Source organism: Stegodyphus dumicola, chromosome 8 (assembly GCF_044657685.1).
Source record: "Stegodyphus dumicola isolate Sdum_Otavi_A_Nest chromosome 8, ASM4465768v1".
NCBI lineage: Eukaryota > Metazoa > Arthropoda > Arachnida > Araneae > Eresidae > Stegodyphus > Stegodyphus dumicola.
This window is the reverse complement of record NC_140775.1, coordinates 65,798,367-65,813,444: the sequence shown is the minus strand read 5'-3', so window position 1 is coordinate 65,813,444 and position 15,078 is coordinate 65,798,367. Positions and strand designations below refer to the sequence as shown.

General features: G+C 33.5%; 1 protein-coding gene across 7 annotated transcripts in view; it reads right to left on the bottom strand.

The window, feature by feature from the left end:
• Positions 1-15,078, bottom strand: part of LOC118196169 (irregular chiasm C-roughest protein-like) — a 396,134-nt gene that overhangs the window by 46,714 nt on the left and 334,342 nt on the right. For all 7 annotated transcript variants that reach the window (XR_015042598.1, XR_015042596.1, XR_015042597.1 and 4 more), the window contains exon 6: positions 13,944-14,128. Coding sequence is in view for 4 of the 7 variants with exons in the window: in XM_085821918.1 (XP_085678044.1) it covers positions 13,944-14,128 (185 nt within the window). In the remaining 3 variants the exon portion in view is untranslated. The remainder of the gene's footprint in view (positions 1-13,943; positions 14,129-15,078) is intronic.

Here is a 15,078-nt window from a genome sequence, read left to right as displayed (position 1 = left end):
TAGCAAACAAGTGAGTTGGATGCGACTTCGCTAGCGACAAGTTCAGTCTGGGTGAATTTCATCCAGTGATGAAATGCCTGGCTCACAATGAAGAGAAGTGATATGGATCACGAACGTAAACAAGAAGGTGTATGAACTGGTTGCCTTGCCAGAGAAAAAAATCAATTCATTTAAATACTTGCTGATAATTTTCTTTTCAGTGTTGTCACACAAGTGGCCGAGTGGTGAAGACGATAACTACTGGTAGGTCGACCTCGACCGGAATTCAAAATTGAGCGAACGAATTGGCTCCAGGGATATTTTTTTGCGATTTTTCACCTTGTATATCGTTAATATGAACCATTTACTCTTTAAATGTCCTGCCTCGAAGGCTTCTTTCCCTTAATCAGATAGACCTCGTTGCTTTGCTATAATCATACACACACGCATTAACTAAACCATCTTAAAACGGGTGTTGTAGCATATATATGTAATAAAATAATAAAAAATGGACTACGTTAATGAACAGATAGTTAATGTCTACATTAATGAACAATTAATTTATTTAAATACAGAAGTTAGAAATTTATTGCTTTGAATTTAATTTAATTTTTGGCATTAATACATTATTCATTACCTATTTCAGAATCATAACTATTGTGTTATTTCATAAAACCTATTCCTGAAGAGATGCTTCGAGAATTTTGCTTTATTGTTTGTTTATATTGTTTTATTTTTAATTCTTTAATTATTCTGATGAATCAGGTTTATATCTTGTTATTTCTTTTGCCAATTCGTTTCTGTTGTACATTAATGTATCGAGTTCTGGCTTATCCGAAAAGATAATAAAAATTGTTTGCCTTTTTTGTTATAAGAATATAAATAATAAAAAATATGTATTAAAGATTATCAAAATATTAAAACTTTTAATATAGGCACACATTTAAATATGTTTATTTAAGCAAAAGAAAGTATTGCTGCCTGCGTATGCGTTTGTAATGGATTGAATATACAGGGTGTTTCATAGATCATGGGAAAACTTGGCGGGGTGGTGGAGCGTACTAAAGCACGCATTTTTTGTGTAGGAATGTAGAGTCTAAAGTTGATGGGTTAAGACAGAAACGGAAAGAAACGACACGAGAGGAAAATGCGTTTATGTACAAAATCAACGTAAAATGCTTCTTTGTAGTAATATAGTATTCACAATTAATGTTCAAAAAAGAGAACACTAACAGTAATAGGAACTGCAGCTGTGATTGGCTGGCAGTGCAGCGGTAGAGGGCGGTAGTGAGCCGGCCTAACTACGATCCGATGCATCAGAGAATCATTCGCAACTCTGATGTCGAGCGTAATGGGTGAGTTTACGCACAGAGAAAATGCTGACATGCATCTCATGTACGGTTCTGCTAATGGGAACGGCAGAGCAGCGCTACGGTTATACCAGGAACAGTTTCCGAACAGGCGTATGCCGAAGCACACAATGTTTGAGAGGTTGCATCGGTCTCTGTCTGAAAACAGGTCCTTTGAAGCCATCTCTGACACTAGGAGTGGAAGAAGTGCATTGAAGAACCCATCTTGAACATTGTGCACGAATCACCTCAGTACAAGAGCTACTGCACGTCGTCTGCAGCTGAGTCTTTCCACCTTGTGGAGAGTATTGCATGAAAATGGTTTGCACCCATACCATTTGCAGAGAGACCAAGCCTTGCAAGAAACAGATTACCCTCTTAAAGTTCATTTCTGTCATTGGTTCCTGCAGCAGTGTGCGGCGCAGGCGGATTTACCATCGGATGTGCTATTCACGGATGAGGCAACTTTCTCACAGGACAGCATCTTCAACAGCCATAACATGCACGTGTGGGCAACTCATAATCCACACGACACACGCCCACATGCATTCCAAACTCGCTCCTCCGTGAATGTGTGGGTGGGTATTGCTAACGACTACCTCATAGGCCCATACCTCTCATCTGCACGTACAAATGGGTTATGTTATCATATTTTTCTGAAAGAGGTGCTACCGGAATTGCTGCAGGATGTTCCGGCTGTCGTTTGTGATTGCATATGGTTCCAGGATGATGGTGCACCAGCCCATAACCAAGTGCGGGTCCGTAATTACTTGGATGGGGCATTTCTGGGCCGATGGATTGGCCGTGGTGGACCCGTTCGATGGCCACCCCGTTCACCAGATTTATTCAGCTTGGATTTTTTTATAGAGCCATCTGAAGAGCATTATTTACGAGACTCCCGTTGACTCACTGCAGGTCCTCGTTGCACGACTATCCATTGCGGCTGCAAGCGTGCGCGAAATGCCTGTCGTTTTTCAAAATGTTCGTCAATCCCTTCTGCGACGTTAACAAGCATGTATTACTGCTGGTGGTCGCAATTGTGAACATTTATTGTGAATACTATATTACTACAAAGAAGCACTTGACAAAGAAGCACTACAAAGAAGCGTTGATTTTGTACATAAACGCATTTTCCTCTCATGTCATTTTTTCCTGTTTCTGCCTTAACCCGTCACTTTAGACCCTACATTCCTATGAAAAATTGCATGTTTTAGTACGTTCCACCCCCCCTCCAAGTTTGTAGCATGATCTATAAAACACCCTGTACATGGAACCGATGATAGCTTGATAAATTTTATTTTTCCAAAAGGCACCCTTTAAAGTTCTGAAACTCTAAACGAAAGTACTCGTACAACGTTTTTCAATATAACACAGTCAGTAGGTACTACTTCAAATTACCGAGAACGTTAAACACAATGCTATGAAAAGCCCATCTAAAGAGTGGAGGTCTCTCAGTATTCCAAAGTCAACGCTAAACTAAAACCTGAGAACTGATGCTTTCTCCGGTCTTGTAGAATGTAGAAGACCGGAACTTTCTCCGGTCTTATAGAAGGTATTGGCAGCAGAGGAACTTCAAATACCTTCTATTTCTCGAAATCACTGGAAAGCATATACGATTAAAGTTACATGTAATGGTCGGATACTATTATAGTTATAAGAACCAAGTGCAGTTATTCAATTACAGTACCAATTACACTTATACAGGGACCGAACCAAGATGTTACCAATTGTGTGGACGTTTCGCGACCTTTCGCCAGAATTTGGTGACAAGTCTATAAAACCATCGCCAGCTTTGCGTTATCTTTCGTCTATTTAGCGAGGTAGCCATTGACCTCTACCTTAAATAGACTTGCCCTGTAATCTTATTTTTCCCGCAAGGCTTGAAATTTCTTGAGGCTGTTTACGTTACGTTATACAAAATTCGCAACAGCATTTAATAATGGGAGTTTCTTTAACGCAGGGTCAGTTTGACAACTATGAAAATGCATGTACAAATATAAAAAGTAAAAATGTAAAGTCGTAAAACTTTAACAAAATCAAAACGTAAAATCGTTAAAGCAAAAAAATGTAAAAACGTACAAATGTAAGTATCCTACATTTTTATGTTTACATAATTTTGTTCATTTTTCGTTTATTTTTGCTATCTTACCTATTCTCCTTTCCTGATTCCTTTACCTAACCTCGTTGATTTCTATATTTAGACATTTTTAAATATCATATTGTGTGAAGGGAACTCACATCATTAAACACTTCACTTTAATAAACTAATTTGAAACTTTATTGACTACTTTAAATTAATGAAGCGGCCCTACTAGTGTTCGAGGGGTTAAATACAGGGAGTTCGTCCTCGGTTAGAACCCACGCAGAATGGGATGGCTTTTTTTATGTGGATGGATTTTTTTTTTTGCCTGCTCATGTTTAACGCGAACACAGTTTCTCTTAGAAAGTCCTTCACAAAGGCATGCCTTTCCTTTGGCTCATAGCCTCCAAAGCCTTTGTCATATTCAAAATTAGACAATCAACCTAAATTATTCAAGATTTATTCGTGTTCTAATGTTAGTTATATACTAAATTCTGCTTCTGCTTTATTTTTATCTTTTGTTTACCACTTCGGTTTTACATTTTGTACAAAAAATAAATAAATAAATAAATAAATAAATAAATAAATAAATTACATTTTGTAAGTCGAAATTAGTTTTTAGTTTAGGTGGCTAGTTACATTTTCATGGTGATTTATTGATTGATAAATCAAGTTAATTAAATAACTAAATGAATTTATTCAATAGGGGTGTAACTACTCTTTACAGAGATAAGCAGTGTCATTGGATCACATAGCACTTCTTCCTTGAAATGAAAGGTGCAATTTGGAACTTATCGATGTGCGATAAAAGAAGCACGATTAATGCATCCCTTAGCACTTTCCAACCGGATTTCCTTAATGACCTACGGCACTGAAAAAGTTAAAAGTAGTTATTTACTAACTTAACCTTTTCAAATAATTAATTAAACAGACCACCTATCGATCTGAAAGCAATTTTTCGCTTCTGCTAAATTTAATTTATCTTGAAAATTTAAGTTTATTATCAACTTAGCTTTTTTTTTCTTACTGAGTTAATGCTCCTGATAATTTTCATTAAATTAATTAACCATTAATTAATTTCCTTTCCTGAATATATATTAACCATTATAATTTTTATGTGCTATCATTAATCAATTATTCATGAATTAAATTTGCTGACATTTACAATCTAAATATATTAGAGTTTTAAATTTTAATAGTTCGCAGAGTTACAGTAAAAGTATAACCCCAAAGTTCTATTTTACAGCTTGAATTAAAGATTAATGTGAAATATATCAAGCAGATTTACAACACTGTCCGACTTCATGATCTTTGCTTACTTTGGATGTACTATTTTAGGATTCACTCTGGGGATGAGAGTGAAAATATTTTGCTGTAAATGGAAAATTAGAGTCCTAAAAATTGTGAATAACTTTTAGCAAGGAATTTAAAACGATTTGAACCACCCGTAATAAAGTTTTAAATCTACCGAATTTGAAGCACAGTAGATAATGAAAACGCTGCTTTTCAAACATCAATTATGTCCTACATTTCAAATTAGAAGACGAAAATTATCCTTTTATAATATAGTACGTATGAGGTTTGCAGTCTAAACATAATTAATACCAGATTAAAGGGAAAAACTTTGATAGTTGCCTTCAGAAAAATTTTGAAGTGATACAAATACATAGAATAGTCGTGATACTATATACACTGATTCAATTATCCATGATCTAACGGAACCTAAGTATCTTTTTCAGAAAACTAAAGAAACATTATACCCATGAAATACAGAATTTAATGAGAAGAAATATAGTTTTCAAGCATGGGAAAATATTGCAATGTAAATACACCTAATATGGTAAGGCTGCGCAAGTCGTATCATTGCTTACGTCGTACGTTTAAATATTAGGCGTAATGTCATGCTTACTTCTCATCAACGCTTCCAGCAGAACGGGTTTCCTCATAATCAGTCATACTGTTTTACATCGCATTCGTCGCCCTGTAATTATTTGTGAAGAAGAAGCGAAGAGATGATTCAGAGTCTAAAATGCAAAGGATGGGTATACGACTTATGTGCTGGAGTTGACAAGAAAATGTAAAACAAAATCTTTGCGATTATTGATGTAATTAATTGAATACATAAATTAGTTGAAAAAAGTTTTATTTTAACTATCCAACTTAAAACGTAGTATGATTTAAGTCGTATTAAGTTTGTGTTCATAAATTTTATGAATTTTATCCAAGAAAGTAGACTGAAGTAGTTATTACTGTTCTATGATTTCTATTATTCTATTATTTGCGAAGACTTTTAGAAATTGAATCGAAGTATGGAAATTAAGACCTTGATATATTTGATACTGTAACTGCATTTAGACTCAAATTTCGTGACCTTTTTGTCTGCTTACCAAGGACGATTTTCGAGAGTCAACCAAAGCAAGAAAGCAAAGAAAGTAGAAGTAACCAAGAAACAAAATTTGGTGTCTTCGCATTTATTGTGATAAGACTTTCTCCGGATTTTTAGAGACTTCCAACGTTCTTCTAATCGATCGGATAGTCCATAAAAATCTTCCACAGTGATTCAGTTTTATGTGTTTTCTGTGTTGCGAATCTTTCTTTTGCTTCCACTTTTGTACAGTACAGATGAGACAGAGAGACACAGTAGCAGAAGCAATATTAGAGATGCGATGACCGTGCTGTATTTATTTTATTTGTGCTCTATCTTTGTTTTTAGCTTTATTTATTTATTATTTTTTTAAGCTCACTAGCTCGGTTGTCTTTCGGGAGGATTTTCCTTTCCTCTCGCTCTGCGAGGGTTTGAGAACAGTCAGATAATGCCGGCAAGATCAAAACTTTGTTTTGTTACTTTTTTTTAGTTTTTTTTTTTTTTTTTTTTTTTTGTCTTTTTATTTTTGTTAGCAAATGTTTCTTACTTGAGTTGGAAAGAAAATTCTGTAGTAAAGAACTTCAATTCATGTTGCTTTAAAAAATTATGTATTATAATGACGTCAGGGGTTCTTTTTATATTCTTCAGTTTTACCGGAGACCAGGGATTAATTGTCACGTTTGGTGGGTTTATCGCCAGATGATGTATAAAACCCAAAACAACAGCATGGATATAAACTTGTAACTGTTTCTGTTTCGCTGCTTATTTTTTAAAATATTTACTTTAGTGCAATTTACGACCCAGACAAAAATAGACTGAGTTACAGTATTCTTAATTCGATCTTATCCTCAGACATTCTAACCATTAACGCTAATCTTCGTGACCTAGAACTGCCAAAGAAGTAACGAAAACGGAAAAACTCTGTACAACTACATACTGAATCCCCCTGTGGTTATTCATATCCCAGTGAATAATATGTTTACAGACCATGCAGTTTGGAACAGTCTGCTATTTTCAATATTGCTCTGTATACAATTATTTCAATTGCCCTTAATGTGACTGAAGAATCAACTGGAAAGATTTTAAACCATGAACAAATCTTTAACCTTCCATCCAGTATTAGCTATCTCTTCCGATAGCGGAGCCGGTAACGTTATCATCTAATGTGTCATCAAAGTATCAAGATTACGATCAACCGTCTAAATAGAGATATTAAAAACTCATCAGACAACACAAGGAGGACATTTGGAGTGACAAAATGCTCAGTCTTGATAGAGATGGTTCTTTCCGGTCCCTTGTCAAAATTTTGAAAACCTCCTGTTCACGGAATCGATCATTTTCTTGTTTTAGAAAAATAGCGATTTCAAATGAAGACTTTTGCAACATTTTTGCATCACATCTCAAAACTTAATTCGTACCGAACTCTTGACAAATAGACAGTGATTTTTAATTTCAAACTCTCTTGCGTGTACGCGATTGGGGAAAGCTCGACCAGTGAGAAATGTCCGGGACTTAGCTACTCTTGCTAAAATTTCAGACACCGTCAAGAGACTTAGAATTAAAAATGCACGAGGAATTGACTGTATAACCAAAACTGCTCTACGAAATCTACCATGACATCGGATATGTAAATTCACAAGTATCATATATGTGTGCCTGGTACATTCTTATTTTCAGGACATTTGAAAGACAGCAAATGCGATTCGTATCCCGAAACCTGGAAAAGACCCTCGAAATCCCATGTTCGTAGACATAGCAGACTATTACTTGGAATCGGGAAAATTTTAAAGCGCATTATTCTACAAAAAATGAAGATGTTCCTTCAGCCTCTTTGTCCCGTACAGGTTTAGAGGTTCCTTAGATTTAAAGAAAACTTATCAACTACACACCAATTACTTTGCATCCCAAAATTCGCTGGGTTATTAGGTAAATAATTTTCACGCGTTATAAGATAAATACTATTCTCCCCATGCTGAAGGTGGAGAAAGCATTCGACCACGTGATGGTATGAAAGGCTCATATGCAAATTAATTTACTTAGATGCAAATTAACTAACCTGGAATGAGAACTTATCCTATTTATACTTTCATTTATTGTGAAGAGAAGGTTCAAGATTGCAGTAAGAATTGCCCTTTCTCTGACAATATTATCGAACTTTTGTATCATAGGGTAGTATTATAGTACCTACATTATATCTCTTCCATATACCCAATTTTCTGAGGACTATCTGCAATCACAGCTCCATGCTTTCGTGATAGATAGACGACGCAGCACTAACAGTTAAATCTGCTAACATCAATCATGTGATTCGCAAAATCCAAGAGCATATTTACCTCGCCATAGAAAACCGATGCAGAAAATGGAAAATATATATAAACTATCAAAAGTCCTAGCTAATGATTATTACTGCTTTCAATGAACCCGTCCCAATTGTAAAACAAGCGAAATACGTAGAGCACTGAACGAACGTTTGTATTGGACTCACTTTATACAGCACATTTGATATAAAGCTAACAAAGTGAAATACCATCCTTAGTAACAGACATATATTCCAAATTAGACTTGAACAAGAAAATAGTACTTCCCTTTTCTATTGTTCCATCTATTTCACTTCCGATTCACCAGCTTGCGCTGCAATTACGAAAACAGACTTATGAAAACTGCAAGCTGTTCAAAGCAGATATCTTCGATTAATCACTAATAAACACTATTTCGTGAGGAATAAACTTCTACTCAAGGGCTTAAAAACTGATTTTTTTCCTCAGCAAAGTGAGCAAAAATTTCTTAAAAAATACTAGGAACAAGTGGGCCTCTAAAGTACTGCAACATATTTGATTATGAAATACTCAATGAGGACAAGTATCTGCGCCTTCTTGCCTCACATATGGTTAATCAGTACTTTACTACATAGTACTGAAGTATCTGAGCAGTAAATATGTTTTTATAATTATGTATATATACTCATTTGACGAACCCGTGTATACATGAACACATTGACTGAACTCAATGAGCTGGTGGAATGCTCATTCATGAGCTGGCTGTATTTTTTATTTAGTTTTTTAAATTTTTGGTATGTAAGTATTATAGACACAACATGTCACAGTTTGGAAAATTTTACGGAAGAAAAAGAGCAATTATTTTCATTGTAAAGCATTACACATTACATACACAGAAACATATTATTACATATTACTATATGCCACGTTACAGTTATATATTCCAAAAGACATTTAGTAAACTTAGTTACAAATTGGTTTTTATTTTTGTTGTGGTGGAAATTTCGCAGCGATCGCTTTCAGAAGGAATTTGAAACATTGTATTTATTGTTCTTATTAATAGCATTGTAAGTCGGAATGATGCCAATAATGGACGAAGCTTTAGTGTGGTGGAATTTCAGGAATGTGGTATTACTGTTCAAATGTAAAGCAACTGCTGCCTCAGTACCGACATTTTGGCATGAGTATAGCAGAGATATGTGCATTGTCGCACAGGTATAATATACGTTTAAGAAATAAATTTATATTAATGCAGTGACAATAAGATTTATTCTGTACTGTTTCTATTTGAGATATGAAATATGTAATTTAAATTTTGCCGATTTATCACCATGAATATAAGATATTCATTTGCCTATTCCGTCCTTTTTCTAACTCAACATAAGGCACACTTAGAGGAAGACGATATACGAATGGGATTAAATGTCTCTGCAAATTTTCTAGATTTTACAGGGAAGATAGCGTGTGGGAAGTTTGATAACATAAAGGAAGGCGAAAGCTAGTTGCAGTTTCTTTCGTATGATATTTCTTCCGTTGGTTTTCCAATCTGCTTCATTTGAAAACTTACTTCTCAATAATATTTTTAACCGCGTAATAAATCTGGTGTGTAAAGGAAGAGACAATGATGGTTTACTTTTATTATTAGCGTACTTTTATTAAAATCAAATTTTTATTAAAATCAAATTTAAAAAAATCAGTTTCTTCATGGTCTGAGAAATATTATAATGACATAGTTATAAGCTAAAGCCATTTGCTATAAATCATTCAAAATATTTTTTCAGACTCTTAAATATGAAATACATGCTCTCGTAAAATAATTACGCTTTACTAAAAAACACAGAAATTTCTGCCTCAGTTTTGCTTCGACGTAGCTGATCTAGAGTTTTGCAAACTACATTATGAGCAGAAGCAAAGGGTGTGGCATGTTTTGAAGCATGAGAACTTTTGTACCTCATTAAAGCACTGAGATGAAAATAATACGTTTTAAGAGAGTGATTCATCGTTTAAGAACGTGTAATTTTATTCAAAGTTCCGATTTTTTGTACGTAGTCGTCGACGTAAAAATTTAAGCTTTTCACTTATTTGCAATGAAATCACGCAGAATTTATGCCTCCTACAAAGACTTATTGAAATTATCTCACCTAAACGTAAGGAAAAATTACATTTCATGCTCAAATTGGAATAATATTAAATAAGAGAGCTAGGAAAATAGAGGAATGGCAGAAATGAATTTCATTTTGAAGAAATGTTCTCCTACACGTAACCTTAGAAAAATAAAAAAATCAATTTAAGGCACATGTAATTTCCCTTGAGTGGGAACTGAACCCTTGGCTTTAGAAGAATATCCATTCTTATGTCTTTAATCACGCATAAGAAAGAATTAAATGCAAGTACTAAGAAAATTAATTTTAAGTTACTAAGAAAATGAAATATATTTTTCTCTCTTTATGATGAAAGAAAATAATGGAAAAAATTCAATTCCGCAATTTTCACAAAAGTATTTTATTACATTTCAATTAAATTTATTCATTTTTATCACGATGCTTGCTTAGACATGGTATATTGCTCTCATGACACAAAGAAAAGAATGAAGTTTCCCAATTAAGCCTTTTAGTAATACACCTCTACATCAATTCAGAAGCAAACTTCCAATATACTTATATTATCAGTGGTAATGTAAGGACAGACATACCCAAAACTTAAAGATTAACATAATTATGCTAATTTACTGCCGCGGATCTAAACAAATCAATTTTTTTTCGATTCTCATAATTAATATATGTATAAAATAGGAATCGATGGTTACGCAAATTTGTAGTTCTTGCCATTTAGGGATATGAAGTAGCTCAAAAGCAGGCGAAAATGATCGCCACTGACGAGACATATTTGTCAGAAATACGGTAGATGAAAATTAAGTCTGCAAACGTGAAATTTTTCTCATATTTCAAAAACATACTCTCCGTGATTTTATATTCAGAAGAATTATGAGAATGTTGAGCGAAGGTTTCATAAACACCAAATCTGAAATGGAGATAGAATTGAGCAACACGTTATCTCTAGGCTGTGAGCAGTTTTTTAAATGACTGGAGGTAGTTCTTCCTGTAGAAAACAAACGATAGTGCAAGAAAATAAATATTTAGCAGTAATAGGCATGTCAATCGACGCTAAATGGCTAGTCTACTTCCAAGTTGCTTCTATTGCAGTATAGAACGAGATTATTCCTCCAAACTATGACCATTAAGCTTAAATTACATAGGAGTATGTAACCGAAGACGTCTGTGTAGCACTATCAAGACATAATTATCAAAATAACTAAAATTTTTGCAACAGTGTTTTCTTATACGAAATATACTTTGCAGTAACTATGTTTTGTTCACCGTAGAAAGTTGCTTATACCTACAATCTGAGAAGTCACAGTTCCTACGGCACGAAAGAGGATGGTATTGCATGATGGAAGTGTACCAAAATGTTGTTGTTGTATTATATCAGTGATCACTAATGTTAAGAGATTATTTAACACCATGTTTATTTTCTAGATGACGTCATTTGCGAAGCATTTCTTTTATGCATGATAACACCATGCTCCATCAAACCAAAAAAGTGAAGAACCTCTTGTCAGGGAGGATATCTATCGAATCCTCTGGCCTGGAATCTGTCCAGACATATATTTTACTGAGCACTCATGAGACATTATTGGCAAACGAACTGTAGCTGGAATTCTTTTGTCAGAAAGCAAACAGGAAACCTAATAATGCATGCTCTGTAAGAGAAATAGAACAATTTGTTGTATAATGAGCTCGTCATGGAGTTGTAGTTATTGTATCACCAGTTCGAGAAAGACATTCCTTATTGAGCAGTCAAGTTGGCTCGGCACTAGTACACATCTTAATCTATTATTATGTCTTTAAGTCCATAGCATGTTACAAAAACATAATTTCAAAATAGAATAACAATGGAACCCCGTTCTTCCGGAATGAATAATGGTGGAACAGTTTTGGATAAAACATTTTTTTCGCATAAACTATGATAAGGCTTATTTTTATTGCGCGAAAAAAAATAATTTTCTCACGCATTAGTTTCTTCATTATTATTATTAAATATATTTAAGGCGCAATACATTACTAATTTTGTAAATCTTTTGCTTTCATTTAAATCATATCAAGAAATAACGTAAGTCGATAGATATTTAACACAAAGTTAGATTTTTATGGTAGGCTACAAGTAGCGGCACTTAGCAATTTTTTTTTTCAATGTGAGACAGAAAAATAAATTCCTTTCACAGAGAATGGCAGGAAGCCACTTGGAAGGCACTGTCAACTGTTTCTGATACTTACATATTAGCAGCATTCTAGGCTTTCGGTTATTTTCAAACTACAGAAGGCTTAAATTAAATTTAACAGAGATCTAGATGCTGGAGACATTTATTATCTCCCACTTTCGATAGTACAAGCTTTTCTAAGCTAATTCTTTCATTCCATGACCCTTTTTACTTTCCACATCTAGTTTTTGTTAGTTTGACTAATTCTAAAGTTTCACACCAAGTACATCGTACAGTCCTCGATTTCCCTTGAATCAATTTACTATTATTCTTAAGGTCTGCCTTAATTTTCCTGTGCTGCATTAACATAATGTGTTCCCTTTTTAGTTCGTGGTGCATGGGAAACAAGAACATTCTCGCCGTTTTAGCAGTATCTTGTGGTGCTTAAAAATGAGGATAGTTTTTATTTAGTTACTGGAAAATCCTAGAGCCCCGTAAGGAAAATACTGAAACTAAAGAATTAAAATTGATGTTGTTGAATGTTGACGGGGATTGAAGACACAGGTGGAAGAAGGAGACAGACATTTACCAACAAGTCATCATCAAAATTAATTAGTTAGTTGGTAAATTTAGATTATTTAATAATTTGTTGAAATGTTTGATGATAAAGTCCTTCGTAATTTTTCGCATTCATTTTGAGGAAAAGCTTTTAGCACAACATTACTTTTATTTGACGTAAAACAACAATGAACACAAGTTTTTAAAGGGAAGTAAAAGGTCACAGACTTTAACCCATTATTTTTGCATGCAAATATTATTAAGATATCGTTCTACATTAAAAATGTATACTTTATTTTGAATAGTGAGGAAATGAGAAGAGGCGTCAAAAATCTGAAAGGGCTGATTTTGGGGTTTGGTTTATTTCATTCTTAGTTTACGGCACTTTACAGTTTTGACTTAACCAGATTTCGGGTTACAATAAGTGCGTAATATGTAGGAACGAAAGAGTATTTTTATGTTGATTCGATAGTTTGGTTAGTAAGGATAATCTGACTGCCCATTTATAATTCGAATCTCCTTGTACTCACTATCTTTTAATTCTCGTATTAATGTATTAAAAATAATTCTGGGTTATTCTGGAAATAATACTTTTTTCTGGACAGTGGGAGTGCCTAAAGGAGAGGAGAACAGGAATAGTTCTTTATTTACTTGAATATCTGGTGCGAATATGATATGTACATCATGTGTGAAATGCAGGAACTTCCATATGCAATGTTGACAGGCATGATTTAGAAATCTACCTACAAAACTATTTCACTAACTTGCATTCTGAATATTAAGTAAAAAAAGTTTGAATATTTACAAATAACAATGATTTCTAAAGGTTTATGTTGATGTCATGATATTATAATAAACGGTTCTGAATAGTAATGAGTCATTCACTAAGAATACAATTTAGGAAAAAATGCATAAACTGCAACTGAAAATCATTCGTAGATTATGAAATTTATTAACAATTATTTTTTTAACAGAAAGAACAAATACAATTTGAACATTTTAGTACTGATCTGCTTTTAAATTTGAAAGCACAAATGGAGAAACCGCTGCAACGGAAAAAAAAAAAAAAAAATTCTACCTGTAACGTCGAGGAATATTTCTTCTGATTTCAAAGTGTTCAGGACGCCATTGATGACATTGGATGCTTGGCAGAGGTAAGTTCCTTGATAATTATAGGTGACATTTTGAATATAAAAAGTAGCATTGTTCGTCTTTTCCTGCCATATCACTGGATCCCCGCCTATCCTTTGTAACCAAGAGTATCTAGAAAAAGAAATGGAACCTTATTTTTGATTGTTAAAAGTCACCGGTATAATTTAAAACTTTATCTTTTATCATGTACACTGCTCAAAAGAAAAATGGGACAGAGCTATATCTCCCGTTCTACTGGGCCGATTTACAAAATTAAAACTGCGTTCTTCATGTCTCGAAAGCGCGACTTAGGATATATATTAGATTTATATATAGCACTATTCTAACATAGGTATTTTGACACAAAATCGGACTTTTTCTGAAATAACATACCAATTTTTTACATATTTCAATTCTACGACTCAAATTACGCCTAAATATGAAATTTTGTAAAATTTGGAGCGAAATTTACGGAGAAATTCACAAATTTATGTTGGCACTTTTTGTTCAGTTTGCGCCAAGAATAGTTCACTTGGCGAACGTCTTAATATATGGCAACCTTGTTTCCTTTCCCGTGAGAGGAAAAAAAAGTCACCATCATTCTTTTTTCCAAATAATATTCTTTATATATTTTTTATTATAACTGTTATTATTTTAAGTAATTTTTTCTTTTTCGAATTTCATTTTAATTGTTTAAGTTGCATTTTTTTTCTTCGAATAACTGTTTTAAAAATTTCTATTTACCTATTCAAACTGCGTCAATAACGGTGCAGCGTTTATTTATTTTTCAAATAGTTTTCTTTATATATATTTATTTGTCATAGTTATTATTTTAGGAAATTTTAAAATTTTTATACTTTTATTTTAATTATTTGTGTTGCATTGTATCTTCAGATAATTGTTTTAAAATTTTCTATTTATTCCTTCGAACTGAGCATTTTAAATATATTTATTAATGTAAATTTTCCAGAATTTGATTTTATTTATTTGAATTGCGTTTCTTTCCGAAGAATATTTTGTAACCCAGACTATGATGCATTTGAAAACTGCATATATTAAAAGAGAAATTACAGTAAAGCACA